The sequence below is a fragment of the Anas acuta genome, chromosome 19 (genome assembly GCF_963932015.1).
Source record: "Anas acuta chromosome 19, bAnaAcu1.1, whole genome shotgun sequence".
Taxonomy (NCBI): domain Eukaryota; kingdom Metazoa; phylum Chordata; class Aves; order Anseriformes; family Anatidae; genus Anas; species Anas acuta.
Window position 1 is genome coordinate 5,448,496 of NC_088997.1, and position 19,087 is coordinate 5,467,582.

General features: G+C 67.7%; 2 protein-coding genes across 4 annotated transcripts in view; one reads left to right on the forward strand and one right to left on the reverse strand.

The window, feature by feature from the left end:
* SMG6 (SMG6 nonsense mediated mRNA decay factor) overlaps positions 1–13,018 on the forward strand; it is a 103,140-nt gene extending 90,122 nt beyond the window's left edge. For both annotated transcript variants that reach the window (XM_068656168.1, XM_068656169.1), the window contains exons 16-19: positions 5,265–5,418; positions 8,514–8,725; positions 9,009–9,090; positions 10,811–13,018. In XM_068656168.1, the coding sequence (XP_068512269.1) occupies positions 5,265–5,418; positions 8,514–8,725; positions 9,009–9,090; positions 10,811–10,941 (579 nt within the window). In that variant the 3' untranslated portion in view covers positions 10,942–13,018. The remainder of the gene's footprint in view (positions 1–5,264; positions 5,419–8,513; positions 8,726–9,008; positions 9,091–10,810) is intronic.
* A 295-nt stretch (positions 13,019–13,313) lies between these two features.
* On the reverse strand, positions 13,314–18,229 carry HIC1 (HIC ZBTB transcriptional repressor 1). Of its 2 annotated transcripts, none has more exons than XM_068656171.1 (2): positions 17,973–18,229; positions 13,314–17,031 (listed from the first exon to the last, which is right to left on the reverse strand). In XM_068656171.1, exons 1-2 carry the CDS (start codon positions 18,022–18,024, stop codon positions 15,086–15,088), a joined length of 1,998 nt encoding a protein of 665 aa, XP_068512272.1. In that variant the 5' UTR covers positions 18,025–18,229; the 3' UTR covers positions 13,314–15,085. The 2 variants fall into 2 exon arrangements, with proteins under 2 accessions (XP_068512272.1, XP_068512273.1); XM_068656172.1 differs by lacking the exon at positions 17,973–18,229 and adding an exon at positions 17,610–17,633.
* Positions 18,230–19,087: the final 858 nt, after the last annotated feature.

Here is a 19,087-nt window from a genome sequence, read left to right on the forward strand (position 1 = left end):
GCCCGAAGCTTGGGAAGCGGGAGGTGTCGGTCAATTCCCCGCTTCCCCGGCACGGCCATGGGGAACCGCACGTGGTCAGGGTGTTTGGGGAGGGCAGCGCCGCGCACATCCCAACCCCGGCCACCGGCCCAGCTGCGGCGGGGCCCCCGGGATGGCCGCTGCCCCTTCTGCGGGGAGCGTGGGGGCTGCCTGGCGTGTCGGGGGCTCGCTGCCTGGCCTGCTCCTCCCTTCCTCCCCAGCCGGCGCTCGCAGGCGGAGAGAGGTCAGAATGAGGGTGTGGGCAGCTTCGGGGGCTGCACAGCTGAGAGCTGAGGTGCACTTGGAGCCCGAGCGCGCGGGGTGGAGGAGAAATCCTCGGGGCTTCGCTCAAATCAGCCCGGCTGGCTGGGAACAGCCCGGGGCTGAACATGTGTGTGCCGGCCCCGCTACCGACCCCGCAGCCAGCTCAGCACCGCACCCCCACCCCCCCAGAGTTTCCCTGCCTCGACCTGCGGGTCCCCGACCTTCCCAAGGGGGTTTTGTGCGTCCTGGGACCTCCTGCCTTCTGGTTTCATCACGTTTCTCTCCAGTTCACCGCTCCTCTCCTGAGTTCACGCGTCGGCTGCTCTCCAAGCCCCCCGCCCGTGACCCCGGGGACGAGTGCAGCCCCACGTACTTGCTGGAGCCGAGCAGCTGCAGCTCCTGTTCCAGCAGGGCCGAGAGCTGCAGCTCTCCAGGCACGTCCCCGTGGCCGTGCCTGCACCCTGATGGTGCCTCCTGCAGTCCGTGATGGCACAGGCAGTGACCCAGGGCTCAGGGTAAAGCCCTCATCCCTTGGCCACACCACTTTTTGAGGCCTCCCCCGAGCCCTGCAGAGCTCTCAGCAAAATCCCTGCCTTCTCCTGGCAGTTTTCGTGCTCTACCTTCCTTCCTGCGCCCTGCTCCCCACCTCTTGGTGCCCAGCTGTGCTGCTGGTGCAGGTCACTGGCTCCGTCCTTGTCCCGGGATCCCTGCGCTGCACCAGCTGGCAGCACAGCCCCGCTCCTCCGTGCTGCAGCTCCCAACCACAACCACCGCCACGGTCACGTTTACACCAGCCTCGAGGGCGATTTGGGCTTCGTTGTGCTTCCCTCGCTGCCCTGGTTTGGGTGTGCACGGGACCGTTGCTCAGCCTGGGCTGGAAGCACGGGTCCAGGCAGGGTAAATATTTAACGGGGGCACCTTGCTGGCACAGCTGCAGGGAGCACAGGAGAGCTCGGTTCCTCTGCACGAGCCAGGACCCCAAAACCATCACGCTGAGCGGGGCCAGGTAGGGCAGAGCAGGTTTAGGTCACAGTTTGCTGCATCCTGGTGGTGAGGGGCAGCCTTTTGTGGGGTGGCTGCTGCTCCCTGGCTGCGCCACCACCACCCTGCCCTTACCCTCACCCGTGCTGGCCACGAGCAGGTGACAGCAGCGAGCTGGAGGGCCGGCCGCCTCCCTGAGTGCCACCCAAATATTTTGTGGCAGGCAGGTGGAGCGGGGAGGTGGCAGGGCTGTGCCCCCCAGCCGTCCCCAGCCGCTTGGCCCAGCGCTGGGTGCACGCTGTCCGGAGCCCCCCGTCCTTTGTGCCGCCGCCGCGCGCTGGGAGCGGCCGAGTTTCCTGCGCGGTTGAAAACATCCCACCTGAAACATAACAGGCTCTTCCTCTGGATGCTGCTATTGTTTCGCTCAGCATTACAGAAGCGGCTCGGCCGGGCGGCCAATTATGACATGTCTTCCCAAAATAGCCGCGCTCCTGTCCCTTCTGAGCCCACGGAACGGCCGCCCCCTTAAGATGCAGCCGCTCCTTTGTGGCGGTAGTGTGAGTAAGTGGCTAAATTTAGCCGCATCCCATTCACGCTCTCGTCTGGGCGCAGGAACAATGCCGCGGGTGCACACGCGCTGACACGCACCTGCCTGGGAGCCGGGTGCCTGCCGGCTGCGGAAGACGCACACCCACCCACGGCGGCTCCGCCACGGCGGCGGCCCCGGCTTGCTACCAGGCACGGGGCACGTTTACTCCTGAGGAAGACGCTGCCGAGGAACCTTGGAAGGAGGAAACCCTCCAGCAGAGGCGAGGGAGGCATTGTTCTCAGCCCTGCAAAACGCACCTCCCCGACCCAGCACACAGGGACGGAGCGGGCAGCGGCCCCGGGGTGCCCTGCAGCTGTAGGGTGGCTCTCCAAAGGTCAGGGTAAAAGGGGTGGCAGCAGGATGGTGACGGCCCATCCGTCCTGGCAGGGTGGTGTCACCCCCAGTGACCCGTCCCGGAGGTGGCACACAGCTCTGCGGGGCTCCGGCTCCTGGCTTTATTCTGCCAGGCTGCAGGAACCCAGCGCTGCGCTCCTGGAGAGCCTCTGTGCGCTGTGGCATCAGCAGAAAACGCAGCCTGGTGGCTCGACCCCCGGACAGAGCTGTCCCCTTCCCAAAATGGGATCCCTGCGGCCAGGCAGCGGCTTCCGGGGAATCCCCCAGGTGATCCCAGCTGATGGATGAGCTGGGAATTTGGGACTGTGCGCGCAGGAGTGTCTGATCTCAGTGCTGCCACCAGCTGGGGCAGCTGGGGGAGCTGCCTCCGGCTCCTGCCGAGCTCCTGGGAGAAGCCCCTGCCCAGGGAGCCGTGGCCGGGATGGGGGCTGCGGGTGGGTGCGGATTTAGGGGCTGCAGTGGCCAGGAGAAGGAAAACTGCCGAGCCCTGAGAAGAGCAGCGAGCTGCTAGCCCCACGGGTCCCTTGCCGGGTGCCAGCCCCGCAGGATCCCTCTGCCACAGAGCCAGGGAGTGCGTTCAGCCCCGATAAAACCCAAATCTGCCTGTCCTGAAGTGCTCACACTGGGGTGGGGCTGCACCAGCTCAACCCCCGAGGGTCTCCCAGACCCCACCACCCACTGAGCCACTCGGGCCACCCTCCCCTTGTACCACGGGGGACGAGGAGGCACAACGGGACCGGTGCCGTGGATTGGCACCGTCGGCTCGCGGCGCAGAGCCCGGTTTGGATGCGGGCATCCCGACCCCATCCCCACACCTCCTCATCCTCGCCGTGGGGCAGCGGCCGTGCCCGAGGGCCAGCGGAAGGGTTAACGCGGCGCTCGCTCCCCGTCCTGCACATGGGCTCCCTTTCATCTCTGGCTCGAGGCCAGCCGGAGCCTGTATGAATCACAGGCCACTCCTCTCTCTCTTCCCCCCCCCCTTTCTCCCTCCGAGCCCCTTGGCCAGAGGCTTCTGCAGCCTTTTACTCACACAAACAAAAATAAATCTCGCTGCCGGCCTCTGAACCCTGCAAAGGCGAGTTTCCCTCTGGCTCCCCGAGCGGCCCGGAGCTGTGCGAGGGGACTTGGCACGCTCCCCGCCGACCTCGCTCTTTCACTCCCGGCGCATCCTGTGTCCTTCTCTCACCGGGCGGCCCGGGGAGCGGAATGGGACGTGACGGCCGGCACAGGCATCGCTCGCAGCTGCCAGGAATCGGCCGGGTACGGCCCGCCAGAGCCGCCGGGGCAGATGCCACCCACGAGGGACCCGGCGCCACCGTCACCTGCGTGGCCCCGGCCGGCCGGGTAGGTGAGCTTCCCGCTCCGTGCCTGCGGGGCCGCGCTCCCCCGGCCGCCTCCATGGGGCCGGGGGCTGTGTTGGGGTGCAGGCAGGGTCCCCCCCTTTTTTTTTTGGATCATCGTCGCCCTTCGCAGGCTTTCTGCTGGGACACGTGGCTTTGCTCAGCCTTCCTGCTTGAACTCCATCCCCACTGAGTAGGGCTTGGTGCTGCCCAGGGCCGAACATCCCATCCCTGCGCTCCCAAAATTCGGGGAAAAACCCACCTGACACCCTCCTTGCTGCAAGGATGCAGGGTCAGCCCCGTGCCCTGGCTGCTGTCACATTGTCCCCTCGCCATACGTCCTCCTGTGACACCCAGGAGCGCAAACACCTCCCTGCCTCGCCACCCAGCACGTGGCGCGGTGCAGCCACCCCATACAGGCACCCCCCTGTGCCCCCTGCTCACTTTTCGCCTTCCTGGCCGATGGGAGCTGTGGCCAGGAGGGTGCGAGGCACGTGGGGAAGGTTCTGGTTGCTGCCTTGCCTTGGGGGAGGTGGCAGCACCAAGACATCTTGATTTAAAGCCAGATGACAGCGCTTGGAAATGGATTAAATCCCACTTCTTTCCACGGCCGCTGCTGGCCCCTGCAGCTCCTCATTCCAGGGAGCCTCTGGGGCTTTGGCACAGCTACAGAGGGGTTCAGACCCCAAACCCCGTAACGCTGGGCACAACGGGGTCAGCACAAGGGGCTGGGGGAGGCCGGGCTTCCCCTCCTAGCCCCGGGGCTGCTCCGTGTGGGTGCAAGCCCGGTCTCGCAAGGGTTCGCCTGGCGGTTCTGTTCCCCAGCAGCGCTGCTGTGCTCCATGGGTGAGCGGTTCCTATTAGAGGCAACAAACATCAGCGAGTCCAGGGGAGCTATTTTTAAGCGGAGGAAGCACTAGAATAGCATCCTGAGTTTTTTAAGCCCGTGACTTACTAAAGAGCCCAAGTGCTTCGATAGCGTCGGGAGGAATACGTGAGCTTTTCGGTCCCCTCCTGGCAAACGGCCTCGTCCTAATGTCTGGGTCCAGCCCCGGAGGGTTGCTGGTAGGACCCACCCGACCCTCCCCATGTCTGTGAGCACCTCTGGTCTTTGGAGGGTGCGTGGGGCTCCGTCAAGGACAGCTCTGTGGGTTTTCAGGGCTGGAGCCCACCTGGTTTCCCAGCTGGATGTTGCCAGGAAAGGCACCGCACGTGCGGGACCTGGTGGGACACAGCGAGATGCTCCCCGCAGCCCTTTCCTGCTCGGGGTCCTGGTGTTAGGATGCTGCTGGCACGACTTGTGCGTCCCAAATTAGTTTGTTGTCGCTGGCGATCGTGTCACCTTGAGCTGTTTCCACCTGGAGGACAAACACCCCCTTCCCCCAGCCTCCTTTCCCATCGAGGCAGGGCTCCTGGCATCACTGCAGGTCATCCTGGCCGCTGCCAGTCCTACAAATGGCACAATTTCTGCTCCAGCCAGCCTGCCCCGGTGCCTGCACGGGGCTGTTGTCCTACGAGGGTGCTTTTGGGGTGGCTTTCAGCATCCCACTCGTGTGCAGGAGTGCTGGAGGTGTGCGGGTGGCACGGGCACAGTCTCCTGCGCACAGCGCCCTTGCTGTGGGAGGCACGCGTGCCAGCCAGGCGTGTCTTCTGCCCTCGGTGGCCATGGCTCGCGGGGCTGACGTCCTTCTTACTCATCATCTGTCCCTCTCCTCCAGGCCGTGCTGAAAGACCAGAGTCAAATGAGGCAGATGGAGCTGGAGATCAGACCCGTCTTCCTGGTGCCGGACACCAACGGCTTCATCGACCACCTGGGCAGCTTGGTGACACTGCTGGACTGCAGGAAATTCATCCTGGTGGTGCCCCTGATCGGTGAGCGTGGCCAGCACGAGGCGGGTGGGCTTCTTTATCCCCCGGGACGGGCTCCCCTCCCCGTGCCAGCTCCCTCAGTGCTGCCCCACGTGCCCGCAGAGCCTGTGTGGTCCGCAGCCGGGCAGCTCGTGCCGCACTCAGCCGAGCGGTCACGGTCCTGCACCGAGCCTGGGCACGAGCCCTTTGCTTTTGCCTGCTTTTCTATTTGCTCGCTGGAGCTGTGTCTCGTCCCGGCAGCAGCCGGCGCTCCTTCTCCCCGTGCCTCGCTGCTCCCCTGCCTGCCAGCTCGCTGCCCGCAGCCCTCCCCAGGCTCCGCTCCCCGTGGTGTGCACTGAGGGGGTGCCAGGGGCCGGGAGAGGCATGTGGGTGTTAAACGGGATTTGGAAGGAGTTTTGGAAGGAGCGAGGAGGAGGAATTGTTAAACAATCAAAGCAGATAGCTTATCCCAGCTGAGCTGGGGCTTAGGCAGCCCGAGCAAATGGCCGGCCTGTGTCCCAGCGTCTCAGAGCTGCTCAAGCCCAGCCCTTCTTTTTATCCTTATAAAGCTCGCAGTAAAACAGCAAGCTGGTTCCCGTTATTGGTAAACACTCACCCTGGCAGATAACGGCTGTGCTGCTGGGTGGTCTCCCAGGGTGGCGGGAGGATTTGGGGAGATGCCTTTGCTCTGATTGTTTGATCGCTCGCTGGGCTCGAGGTAGCGCTCCTCCGGCCAGCGCCGTGGCCGCCTGCGCCCCGGTGCCAACCTGGCCTTTAGGGGACACTGGGGACAGAAGGAGAGCTTGGGGACAGAAGGAAAGGTTGGGGGCAGAAGGAGAGCTTGGGGCAGGAGCGGGGCTGAACCTCGCAGACCCCATGTGCAGCCCCCTGCCCAGCCCCAGCCCCAGGGGGCCGGGTGCCAGCGCTGCCCCGTGGGCACCTCCAGCAGGCCCTGCTGCTCCCCTGCCCTCCCAGCCTTTATGGGGCCTCCTCCCCGACTCCTTGCCCTGCTGGCCCTACAGCCAGCACCAAATGGCCACCCTATCCGCAGGGGTCTGGCTCGGGAAGGACACCTGGGGCTGGGGACAGGACCCCTGGGCAGGGGGCACGGGGCTGTCAAGGGGCTCCGTGGCTTGGCACGGTGGTGCCAGGGCGTTTTTTAGGGAAAGGAAGGGAAGGAAGGCAGCCACCCCGGCACAGCCCCCGGGGCTGCGGAGCGTGCTAACACCTGGGATTGCTGGCACCTTCCCCGGAGCCCTGGCCCTGCCTCCCCGGTGCTCCCACGTGCTTCACGTGAGGCTCGTTCAGCCGAACCCCGGGCGGCGAGCAGGGGCTGTGGGAGGGCTGAAAGCCCCCGTTGCCCTCCCTGCCCCAGTTGCTGCCGCCCTGGACCTCCAAAACGAGGACTGGGCCAGCCCAGCCTGGCTTGGGGAAGCCGGGGACCCGCGGCCACTGGGGGCAGAGGCCGTGGTGCCACGTCCCACTGCTGGCCTCCAGACCCCAACCGTGCCCTTGCCCTCGGCACCGTCTCTTCCTGGGGATGCAGCAAGGGGTTAAGCGTGCAGCTCTGCGTTGGGTTTGTTTCTCTTGCTCTTTAACCTGCTCCGTGCTCCTTGAGGCTGACCCCGCCATGGAGAAGCCAGGCCTGGTGCAGAAGCACAAACAAGCCTCCCCTTTGAAGCCTGTTTAGCTTGGAAGCAGGAAGGCAGATTTCGGGAGGGAATACCAGCTTTTCCTGTTTGATGTTCCGTTCGTGCACGGCTCCCCCCACCCCGAAGCCAGCCGTGCATTGTGTGCAAATGGCAGCACCAGGTCGCTGCGAGCAGTAGCAAAGAGGAGCCGGCCGAGAGCGAGGAGCCGAGCAGCTCCATGCAGCTTTAATTTGAATACCCAGACAGTGAGTGCCAGTCTCACCATGGAACACAGCGATCACGCAGGCTCCCCGGGCAGTGATTCACAGCACTGGGGAGAGGCCTCAGACCCCGAGCTCTCTCCCCGAACCCCCAAGGAATGCATAGTTCCCACTTGAACTCAGGACTTGGCTCCAAGCTCGGAAACAATCTTCAGAAATGAAGCCATGGCTCAAACACACACACACACACACACACACACACACAGAGTGCGCGCAGAGGCTCCCTCGCACACACGTGCACACCAGCTCTCTCGCGCCCCGGCCTCGCGCACACGCAGCCCCGTGCACGAACGCGTGCGAGGATGCTCGTGCACGCAGCTGGCCACGCCGTGGTCCTCGTGCACAACCTCGTGCACAACCTCATCCTGCTCGCCCAGCGATGGGGCAGCACCTCCAGCAACCCCAGAGCTGGAGGGTGCCTTCCTCCCGGCGCTCTGCCGGTGTCCCCCCGGGGCTGTGCCGGGTTTGGGGGGCTGGGGAAGGGGTTTTGGGTTTGGTGTTCCTGCTGCTTGGCAGCGGGACAGGAGGCTCCAGCTCTCGGCAGGCTCCGGTTGAGCCGAACGGGGTTGGGAAGCTGCCTGATCCCAGGCTCGTCTTCGGCAGCATGTGTGGGGACAGATGTGCGAGCCCTGTATCAGACCCAGATGGGGGAGGCGTTGAAGGGAGCGGCTCCCCTGCGGGCGGCCCCGGGACGGCAGCTTCAGGTGTGAAAATAGGGCCAGGAGTCGTCAGGGAAGCGGGGATTGAGTGGGAGCCGCCTGCTCCCACGCGTGACCCCTCTCCCACGTGCTGCAGGGGGGCGGGCAGCAGCTTTTTGAGCCTGAAAAGGGAGCCAGGAGGAGGCAGGGAGCCAGGCGGCGTGCCGCGGTGGCACCGTGCTCAGGGTCCCCCCCTGGGGGCACGGGGAATTTCGTGACACCCCCAGACGGGCGGGGAGGTGCCGTCGGTCACCGCGGTGGTGGGGGGCACGGAGGTCTCAGCGCTCCCGGGGCCGAGCCAGGTGATGTGTGGAGGTGGAAGGCAGCGAAGCTTTTCCAGAGCCGCGGCCAAGCCCAGGCGCACGGGGACGCTGCGGCAGCTGAACCCAGATTTCCTGAGCCAGCTCCCAGTGCCCCGGCCCCGAGGCCTTGGCAAGTGGCGTGCTTCAGCAGCAGGTCACGAGAGCACCTTGTCCCTTAGTAACTGTACCTCCTCTTCCTGTTTGAAGTGATAAACGAGCTGGATGGCCTGGCCAAGGGCCCGGAGATGGAGCACCGGGCCGCAGGCTATGCCCGCCAAGTGCAGGAGAGAGCCAGGAAGTCCATCGAGTTCCTGGAGGAGAGGTTTGAGAGCCGAGACAACTGCCTGAGGGCTCTGACCAGCCGGGGCAATGAGCTCGAGTCCATCTCCTTCCGCAGCGAGGACACCACCGGGCAGCAGGTGAGGGGCAGCAGGACCCCAAGGGGATGGGGACACCGAGGCCGTGCTGCCAGCGCACGCTGCAGGGCTCTGGAGGGTTTTTATCCTCCTTGGGGGGAACCAGGGGACCCCATCCCTGGGGTCAGCGTGCTCTGAGCAGCCAGAGGGCAGCCCGTTCCCTTTGCAGGCTGTGTTAGGGCTCGGAGCAGCCCTGCGACACCATCTCCAGGGCGGCGTGAAAAGGAGGGTGGTGGGGCTGCAGGGTTTTTTTCCTGCCAGGGGTAATGTTGCCCTTTTCTTCCAGGGAAACAACGATGACCTGATCCTGTCCTGCTGCCTCCACTACTGCAACGACAAGGCCAAGGACTTCATGCCCTCTAACAAAGGTAGGACACCCTCACAGCCCCTTTGTCCCCCTCTGCTGCAGCCCACAGACTCTGCTCGCTTCTCTTTGGTGGCCCCTGGGGCTGATCCCTCCCACATTTTGCCTCTTTCAGCACCAAGGTGCCACCTCCTGCTGCCACTCAGCCCCAGGCTGCGCCCCTCCTGCTGCGTTTCCAAATGCCCACCTCTGGGTGCACCTTTTGGGACTCCCCAGCCTGTGAGGGGCCCCCTCCCAACACCCCCAGAGCCCATTTCATGGTGCCAGCAGTGCCATTAGCAGGAATTATCCCCCAGAGCGTGCACCAAACCCATTAAACCTCTCGTCAGGTGCCTTTTGCTCTCTCCTCCTTCTCCCAGAGCGAGAAGAGCAGGCGCAGCTCCAGCGCAGGGCCACCTCCTGCCACCATCGCTGTGGTCCCTGGGCTGTGAGGCTGCGAGGGGGACACCGAGGGGGACAGGAGGCTGAGGAGGCCGGCGAGGGCTCCTCCCTGCGAGCCCCGGTGCCTCCTGGCCCGAGCCATTCTCCTCCTGGCGCCCACTTGGCATCGGCAGCGTGTGCTGGGACCAGACGGCCCCAGGGCTGCTGCCAGGGCGGTGGGGATGGGAATTAGATCAGCAGCTGCCCAAGAAATCAACCCGCATTTGTCAGTGCGAATTCTTAGCAGCTTAACTTGTCAGATTCACAGAGAAACCGTCACCAAATGTTTATGTGCAAATGATGCTGAATTTTGAAATCATGTGGATTATGGCGAATGGGGCCTGACAAGCTGACAGCCTCTGGTTTGTAACAAGGAGGCGCGTCACCAGCTCGCAGCAGAGGATGTTTATTGTTACACATTTCTTAAAGTGTCCGCACAAAACCTCCCCGATCCTGCTTTCGGCAGCCCTCGGCCCCAGCCCTGCCCTCCCGCACGGCCGCCCGAGCCCCCGGCTCCCCGCGGCCGGGCCCGTGCACCCCTTCCTCCCACCGCCTCGGCCCCGGCACCGTGAGCGCAGCCCGAACCTTCCCTTCCCCTCGGCCTGCCGCTCCCGGCACAGCCAATCTGGGCCCATGTTGGGCTCCCATAAACTCTGTTTTTTCCATTCCAGTCCTGGCTCGGAGGCACTGTGTTTCCTGTGCTCATAGGAACAGTACTCTGGTCACAGGACCCAGCTGCTTACACATACCCCATATGCTTCCCCTGCTTCGCACACACGTAAGCGGAGCTCCCACATCCCCAGCCCGGCGCGTTGCGTGCGGGGCAGCTCATCCATCTGGGGGCAAGATCCTTCCAGTTATTTCTCAGGCTTCAGCTCTTTCTGCCTGTCTGAGCCTCCGCCAGAAACGCCTCGGTGTCGGTGGCTCCTCGGAAAAGCGCCTCAAAAAAAAAAAAAAAAAAAAAAAAAAAAAACAGGGTCCGGGTTTAGATCTCGTAATGAGATCGCCAGAGTAACAGCACCAGCTTCCTGCTGCAGCCAGGGTCGCAGCCCGTCTTCCTGGCTGGGGGCAGAGCTCAAAAATCAGCCCCGAGCCCCTGCAGGGGGGAGAAGAAGGCCTCGGAGGTGAAGGGCTGTCTGCGGGGAGCTGGGCGCACCGCCGGGGTGCCGGGCGGCTGCGCTTTTTGGGGCGCTCGTGCCCCATTTTGGCACAGGGTGGGGGCAGCTTGGCATGGGATGGGCACGAGGGCTGGGGTAGATCGGGTCCGGGCTTCACCCCGCTCTGTCTTTTTCCCCCCTCCCCAGACGATCCCATCCGTTTGCTCCGCGAAGTGGTGCTGCTCACGGACGATCGGAACCTGCGAGTCAAAGCCCTGACCCGCAACGTGCCGGTGCGGGACATCCCCACCTTCCTCAAGTGGGCCCAGGAGGGCTGAGGGGGCCGAGGGGGGGTCCAAAACCCCCTGAGTGAGTAACGCAGCGCGTCTGCGCTGGGAGCCCTGCTCCGGAGGCAGCCCTCACCGTGCGCCACCGCCGCCTTCCAGCCCTCAACGAACAATAAAACGCCGCGTCTTCAACCCACCCCGGAATGGCCGTGCTGCGAAGGGGGTGTCCCCCCCCAACGCCCCGGGGGGGGCAGGCGAGCTGGGAAGGTCACGGCCCTGGATGGTTCACGCGGAGGCTGGGACGCTGAGGGTGCTGCCCGCCGGCCTTTCGGGAGGCGCTGGAGCAGAGCCGGAGAGCCCTGCTGCCCTCCGAGGGAAGCTTGGGGTGCGCCCGTGCCGGATCGCCAGCCTTTTGCTTTGGTTTGCTTGGTTGCAGAGAGAGCTCTCGAGTCGTGTGGGGTCGGTGTCGCCTCGGGTTTGGAGGGCAGCGACCGGGGGACACGACGGCGCAGACTTTTGGGATGGCTCGGTGTCGCTCAGCCCCACCAGCGAGGCTCCCCCGGGGTGCCCCGGGCCTGCCCGCGCCCTGCGGGGGTGCCACGGACTTCAAGGGCAGCTCCCCCCCTGCTGGGTGCCCCGCTCTCGCCATCGTCCCTGCCCCAGCCTCCTTGTCCTGCACGTCCCCGGCAGCACCACGTCCCCCGTCCCCACCCCGCGGAGGGGGACGCTGCCCGCAGAGGTGCTCGTCCTCTCTCTGCTGCAGGGTTTTGCTTCTTGAGCTGCGTTTCAGCCGTCCCTGTAGGTTTGCTGCAGGTGTGCGCCCTGCCTGCTTTGCGAGGAGGGGGGCTTTGAACACCTCTGATCCCCCCCCCAAGCTGCTTTCTGTCCTGCTCCCCTCCCACCCCACCATTCCCTGTCCCTCCCCCGAGCCCCGTGTCCCCACACCACTCCCTGCAGACACATTTTTCAGCCCAAGACTCGGCGTCAGCCCAACGAAACCCTCCGAGTCCCTGAAGACCCCAGGACGGGCTGCGCGATGGGGTCCCATGGCAGGTCCCATCCCAAGAGCCTGGGCAGCGCCTGGCCCCGAGGCCAGCTGTGGGGTCCCCTTTTGGGTCACCCCAAGCCTCGCAGGGACATGGGCACCTTGTCACAGGGCTCTGCACCTGCAGGTCCATCCCGCACCGGGTGGATCGGGGTGCTGCCAAGCCCCTCGGAGCCACGTTGTCACCAGCACCGTGGCACTGCAGACCCAGAAGCCACGAGGGAACGTTTTCCCATGAACTGGCACCCCCTGAGGCTCTGTCAAGCCCCGGTCCCATCAGCGGAGGGTGGGACTGACCCCCCAGGGCCACCACGGCCGTGGGAGGGAAGCGTCAAAGGTGGCAGAGGAAGCAGCAGGACCCAGCCCGACATTTTCCTTTCCTGCGTGGGTGGCTCGGACCTGGTGTGGAGCACGTTCGAGCAGGAAGCCCGCTGTCACCCCGTGCCGGCTGCCTGGCCCCGTGGCGAGGACCAAAAGGGGGTCAGAGCCTCGGCAGAGCGTGGTCCTGTGGGGCAGCACCGCAGGCGAGCAGGATTTGTGCTCCTGTACCTGCACCATACGAGTGCCCCGGCCTCAACGCCGCTCACGGCAGAGCCTGGCAAAGGCTGGGCTCAGCTCAGGCACGGATCCTGCACAGGACTTTGGGGTCCCCGAGCAGTGCAGGCGGTGGTGCCTGCAGGAGGGCGCACGGAGAGGTGGTGGGAGCAGCGAACACGAGCACCACGGCCCCGATTGATGAACGTGGGCGACGGCTCTGCCGTGGGGCCAGCCCACACCTGCGCTCAGTGGACTTCATCTTCTCCTGAAGGCTGTGTGTTTGAAAGGTTTGTTTCTAACAGTTTCACCCTGCGAGGCCAGTCCTAGGTACGAGCAGCTCGGAGGGACGCGCAGCCCCGCTGGACGCCCACCCCGTGCCCTGGGACGCTGCGCGGAGAGAGCGGAGCCTGAGCGCGCCGGGGCCAGCCGTGCCAGGCTGCCACCCCGCTCCCCGTGGGGAGCCCGTTTCTCGGGGAGGCGGCCGCGTTTGGGTGATTTTGTCAAGTTGGTTTTAATCAGTTTTAGTATTAAACACTTGTCTGTGCAGCCTGGTGTTCTGTTCTCTCTCGGCGGGCGCATTGCGGCAGAGATTTGGGGCGGGGGGGACACCATGGAGGGGACAGCAGCGGGACCTGTCCCTGCTTGTAAGGATGTTGGTGGCTGTCCCGTCCTGTCCTGTCCTGCCCTGCGGCTCACCCCATGAACCGAGGGGGCTCCGGGCACACCAGGCAGAGCCCCTCACCTCCCTCCCACAGCCCCATGCCCCCCGGCTGTGGGGCAGCTCCGCGGGCACATCCCAGGTCCCCATCCCAGCCCCACGCGGCAGAGAAGGACGCGAGGCTTTGCGTGTTAATGTCACTTTATTGCTCGTTCCGTTTCGACTATAGAAAAAAGGGCGAGGAGCCCGTGTACAAATCGGACGTGATACAGACCCGGCCGGCGGCCCCGCGGGGCGCTTCCAGCTGTGCTTTGGGTGCAGCTGCTGCCGGTGCTTGGCCCCCCCTGAACGGGGCACGGGTGCCCCACGGCAGCTCCAGCCGGGTGCTGGCGAGCCCCAGGGGGACCCGGGCAGCCCGGCAGGGACCCAACCAGGCTCCCCCTGCCCGTCCCCAGCTGGGAATGGGGACCGAGGGGGGGGCCGAGGGGTGCACCACGGGCAGGAGCAGCCAGCGCAGGCTAAGGCACAGTGGCTGCGAGGCTGGGGCCGGTCACTGCCCCGGGGCCTCGTGTGCAAAGGAGAGGAGGGGGCGCGGGGAGGGGAGAAGCTTCACATTAGCCCCAGGCAGAGGGGTCGTGGCCCGGGCCAGGGGTAAGGGGAGGGGGTCCGGACTCGGAGGGGGGCACCAAACAGAAGGCACGAGAGGGGTGCTGGGGCAGCGGGGGTACCCCGTGGGGGCTCGGCCCCCTGTCAGTGCAGCCCAGCCCGGGGCAGCTCCGCGCCTCCCTCCCCGGGGCCACGCTCGGCTCTCCCCATGCAGCTCCCGGCCCCCCCCCGGCCCCTTCCCGTGGCCCCGCGCCTCCCCTGCCCACGTCCGCGTAGCTGACAAACCCGAGCGCTTTGTCTTTGTCATAAACTCCTGGCCCGGGCTCCCCCCCAAACCCGACCCGACCCAGCTGTGCTGGGGACGGGGATCTTTGGCAAAAAGAGGTGAGCGGCCGCCGGGCTCGCCCCCCACCCCCCAGGACGGCGGCTCCCCGGCTGCCCCCGCGGGTCCCGCAGCCCCACGGGGCCCCGGGCATCCCTGATGGCGAGGCGCCTGCTGGGGCAGGGCGCAGGGGCTCAGTCTGTGACAGGCCCTGCCCCACCTCCCAAAAACGCGGGGTGGCCGCCGAGCCGCGGGGTCAGGGCTGGGAGGTCAGTGCCACTCCGGATCCAAGAGCATCGCCCGGCCACGGCCACGGCCACGGCACGGACCCGGCCGCCTTCCCTCCCACCCCACGAAACCCTTCGGGCCCCTCCGTCAGTCCGTCCATCCCCGAGCTCCCCGGGGGGAGGCCGGCGTGCACCTCCCCGCCTTGCTCGCCGCTCCCGGAGGCCGCCGGCAGCTCGGAGGCATCGCTGCGGCTGCGATGGATCAGCTACTCACGGGCCCGCGGCGGTCGAGGCGGCACAGTCCGGGTCCCGTCGCAGCAGAGCCGAGCTCCGGCGGGTCCCGCCGCGGGGCCGGGGGGCTGCCGAGGGCGTCCCCGTCACCCCGGGGTGGGGGTAGAGACGGGGACGGCCCCGAGGTAAGGAGCGGGCTCATGTCCTCCAAAGCCTCGAGGCTCAGCCCGGCGTCACAGCTTGTGCTTCGCCTCCCGCCCCAGTCCCGGGAGCCGCCGCGGGGCCCGGCGGTGGCGGCGAGGGGGGCGGCCGAGCCACGAGGGCAGTCCCTGAATTATCGGCTGCTCCCAGGCGAGCTGGGGCGCCCGGCGCTCTTCGCAGGACACGCCATCCAGCCGGCCCGGGGCAGCTCTCATGGGACCTTCTGCTACGAGCGAGTTCTCCGGGGCCGGCGGCAGCGCCGGGGGCCGAGCACCCGCCACCTCCGCCCCCCAGCTCCATGCGGGGAGGCAGGAGCACGGGGAACCCCACGGGCCCCCCGGCCGGGCCGGTGCGGCCCCCGGCGGGCGCTAGGGGGGCGAGTAGCGCTCTATGGTCCGGGCGGCGTCGGCGTGGAGGTGCGGAGCCTGCGCCAGCACCTCGGCCGCCTTGTCCTGGCTCAGCCCCAGGTGCTCGGCCGTGAACTTGGCCAACGGGTAGAGGCTCTCCATGGCCTTGGGGTCGCTGAGGAAGTGCGAGGTGTGGGAGAGCAGCTCGGCCGCCTTCTCCTGCTTGAGCCCCAGCTGGTCGGCGGTGAGCCGGGCCATGGCGTAGACGCTGTCGGGGAAGTCCAGCTTGGCTTTGCCATCGGGGCCGGCCGCGTGCATCTTCATGTGGCTGATGAGGTTGCGCTGCTGGGCGAACTTCCCGCCGCACACCTGGCACTCGTAGGGCTTCTCGCCCGAGTGGATGCGCATGTGCTCGGTCAGGCGGTACTGGCGCGTGAAGCGCATCCCGCAGGCGTCGCAGGCGAAGGGCTTGAGGCCGAGGTGGCTGCGCATGTGGCGGGTCATGGTGCCGCGCTGCGTGAACTTCTTGCCACAGATGGTGCAGGGGTACGGCCGCGTCAGCCAGTGCGTCTTCTCGTGCTGCCGCAGCGTGGCCGGGTCCTTGTAGGACTTGTCGCAGGACGAGCAGCGGTAGGGCCGCAGGATGTCACCCAGCCCCGGGCCACCCTTGTCCAGGAAGGGCACGGCCTGCTCCGCCGCCGCCTTGTGATACAGCTCCTCTTCGTTGTGGGCCTCCACGTGGGCGTTGAGCTGCTCGGAGCTGGGGAAGCCCTTGCCGCAGGGGATGCAGACGTACAGGTTGTCGCCCAGGCTCTCCGGCTCGTAGCCCAGGTGGTTGCAGTAGCGGTCCAGCGCGTCGCCGGGCGAGGGCCCCTCGCTGCTGCCCGTGTCCTCGCTCGTGCTGTTATCAGGCTCCAGGTCGTTGCTCTCCACGCTGGGGTACCGGGGCTGTGGCGCCGCGGGCGGCGACTCGGCCTTTTCCTCCCGCTCCAGCTCCTTCTCCGCCTCCCCCTCGTCCAGGTAGGGGCCCAGGGGCTCGTGCTTCATCCAGCGGTACATCAGCTCGCGCCCATCGCCGCGGGGCAGGGGGGGCTCGGCGCAGGGCGGCGTGCTGCGGAAGGGGTCGGCGGCGTGAGGGTGCCCCCCCGGCTCTCCGCCCGGCGGCGAGTCCTTGTAGGAGGCGGGGTGGCCGGCCAGGAGGCCGGCGCTGACCGGGGGGCTGTCGTGCCGCGGGGGCAGCGAGGGCTCGCGGGGCTCGCCGGGCAGCAGGCGGTCGGTGGGCAGGAGCTGGGCGGAGGGGCCGGTGGGGCTCTTCTTGGAGAGGTCGAGGCCGCAGGGCGGCGAGCAGTGGCGCTCGGGCGGGCACAGCCCGTGGGGGTGCAGGGGGGTGCCCTGCGAGGCCGAGGCGTAGAGCTCCCCGCACTGCGTGTTGAGCGGCGCCGCCGGCTCCACGGGCGGCAGGTCCACGGGCCGCGGCGTCCCCGAGTAGCAGGCCTGGATGACCGGCGTGGCGGCGCGCAGCCCCCGGCCCAGCTTGTAGGGCGCGTAGCCCCCGCGCAGGTGGCAGTACTTGCCGCTGCGCTTCAGCTTCTTCTTGCAAAGCGCCACCAGGCCGGGGATCTGGAGGTAGCTGGCGGCGGCCAGCACGGCGCCCAGGCTCTGCTCGCCTCCCGGCTCGCACTCGGCCAGGCGGCCGGTGTAGATGAAGTCGAGGATGAGGCGGAAGATGCCGGGGCTCACCATCTCGTGGTCCAGGTTGAGCAGGTTGTCGTGCACCACCAGCGACTTGAGGTAGGCGCTGCTGGCCGCCAGGATGTTCTTGTGCGCGCGGAAGAGCGCGTTCTGCACCACGATGATCACGTCGCACAGGAAGCCCTTGGTGCGCTGCGTGTTCAGCTGCAGCAGCAGCTGCCGCGAGTGGCTCGGCACCTCCATGGCGTCCAGCATCGCGCTCCTCGCCCGCCGCCCTGCAACACACGGCCCCCGTCAGCTCTCCGCCGCCGGCCCCGCGCGCCCCCGCTCGGGCGCACGGCCCACGGGTTTAGGGGTGTGGGGGGGAGCTCGGCCACCACGTCGGGGGGCTCAGCCCACGCGTGGATTGAGGGGGGGGGCTCAGCCAGCACCTCGGGGGTCCGGGGGGGCTCGGCCCCAACCCCAGCCCCAGCCCCAGCCCCGGCCCCTCTCTCGCCGCCGCGTCCCGGCCGCTCTGCGCGCCGCCTCGCCCGTTGCCACCGCTTATATCGGGGCTCGTTTCTCGCCGGCCGGGGGGGCGGGGAAGGGGGTTAAAACCCCCGGAGGCATTTTTGGAGAAAGTGACATCACCCGCGGCAGCTTCCAGCACCGCGCCGCGCCCCGGCCCCGCCGCCCCGGCAGCGCCCCGGCCCCCAGCTCCCACCTGCCGGCCCCACCGGAGGAGATGGACGGGGGGTACGGAGGGAAGTGGAGGGAGGGGGGAGGAAAAATGCCCGACCCGGTGCCCCCCCGAGCAGCGGGGAAAAGCGGAGCGGGGCCCGCCCGCCCCCCCGGGGCCGCCTCTCGCCGTTACCTGCGCCGCGCCGCTGCCCCGGCTCCCCGCGGCGCCTCCCCGGCTCTTATGCGCCCCGGTCCCGGGAGGCGGCCGGCCGTGCCCCCGGCGCCCCCCGCCCCCGTTTCCTTTCCCCCCCCCGCCCCCCGCGAGGTGAGCGGGGGGACGGCCGGGGAGAGAGGAGAGGGGGGCGCGGGGCGGGGGGGTGAGGGGGATGCAGGGTGTGGGGGGGAGAGACCGGGACCTCCCCTCCCCGCCTCCCCTCCGGTGCCGGTCCCCCCCTCCCCTCCCCTCTCCCCGCCGCGGTGGGTGCCGCCGAACGGGGCCGTTTTTTTTTTTTTTTTTTCCCCTTTTTTTAATTTTTTTTTTTTTTTTTTTTTTTACCTGGGCGTCCGGTGGCCTCCGCCAACCAGCCGAGGTCTCGGTGGACTCTCATGGCTCAGCCCCGGGGGGGGCGCCGCCGGGCGCTGCCCTCCGCCCGCCGCCGCCGCTCCATGCCCGGCGCTCCCGGCCGCCCGTGCGCCCCTCGGAGCGGGCGGCGGCGGCGGCGGCGGCTCCTCGGGGCTCCCGGCGCCGCCAGCTCGGAGGTGAAACCCGGGCTGCGAACTCCCCCTGACCCCGGCCTGAACTCCGCGCAGCGCCGCTGGCTGTTAAAGGGACGGCGGGAGGTTTCCTCCTCCCCTCCCCGGGCGGGGCACGCCAAAGCCGGGCCCCCCCCCCCCTCCTCCTCCTCCTCCTCCTCCTCCTCCTCCTTCTTCTCCTCCTCCTCCTCCTCCTTTCTCCGAGCCCTCTTTCCCCCTCCGCCCCGGCGGGAGCGGGAGAAACGGCGGCGCCGCCTCCCGCCCGCTTCCACCGCCCCTTCGGGGCTCCCGCTCCTCGGGGGGCGCAAAGGGAAGGGATGGGGGGGACCCTCTTTACCCGGACCCACCGAGGTGAATCCCCCCGGGGGTGGTCTCCCGACCCCCGTTCCCTTTCTCTGGGTCCTCTCCCGGGCTCCCCTTTTTCCCTTCCCATCACCAGGTGAGCCCCGACGGCGCGGCCGCAGCGCCCCGACGGCACCTACCCCGCGGCTCCCCCGGCGCCGCCGCTGCCTCCCTGCCCGCGGCCCGGCTCCGTTCGTGGGGCGCCATCTAGCGGCCCCCGCCGCGCTCCGCCCCCGCCGTCGGGGCTCGGAAAGGGCCTGGGGAGGGGGGGGGGGGAGGGGGGGGGGGGGGGACCGGGAGGGGAAGGAGGGGACGCAGGGGAGTGGAGGGGGGGGGGGGGGACACCCGCGGCTCCTCCCCGTGCAGGTGCGCGGCCGCCCCGACGGGGCGTCCCGTGGTGGCGGCGGGGCTGGGTTTTGGGGAGGAGGGTGGAGGGTGGTTGTTGTTTTTTTTTTTATTAAGGGGGGGGGTGCTCCCCCGCTGTCCCCCCCCCCCGCCACCTCCGGTGCTGCCTTGGAAGGAAGGGTGGCCCCCGGTGGGACACCTCGACGTGACCCCCCTTCGCCTTCTTCTTCC

What these genes read in the sequence shown, in the direction of transcription:
- HIC1 (XM_068656171.1), bottom strand. Translation starts at nt 18,024, where the DNA reads ATGAGAGTCCACCGAGACCTCGGCTGGTTGGCGGAGGCCACCGGACGC. An exon ending in GGAGGCCACCGGACGCCCAG is followed by an intron (nt 17,032 to 17,972) that starts GTAAAAAAAAAA and finishes CGTGTGTTGCAG; the next exon opens with GGCGGCGGGCGAGGAGCGCG.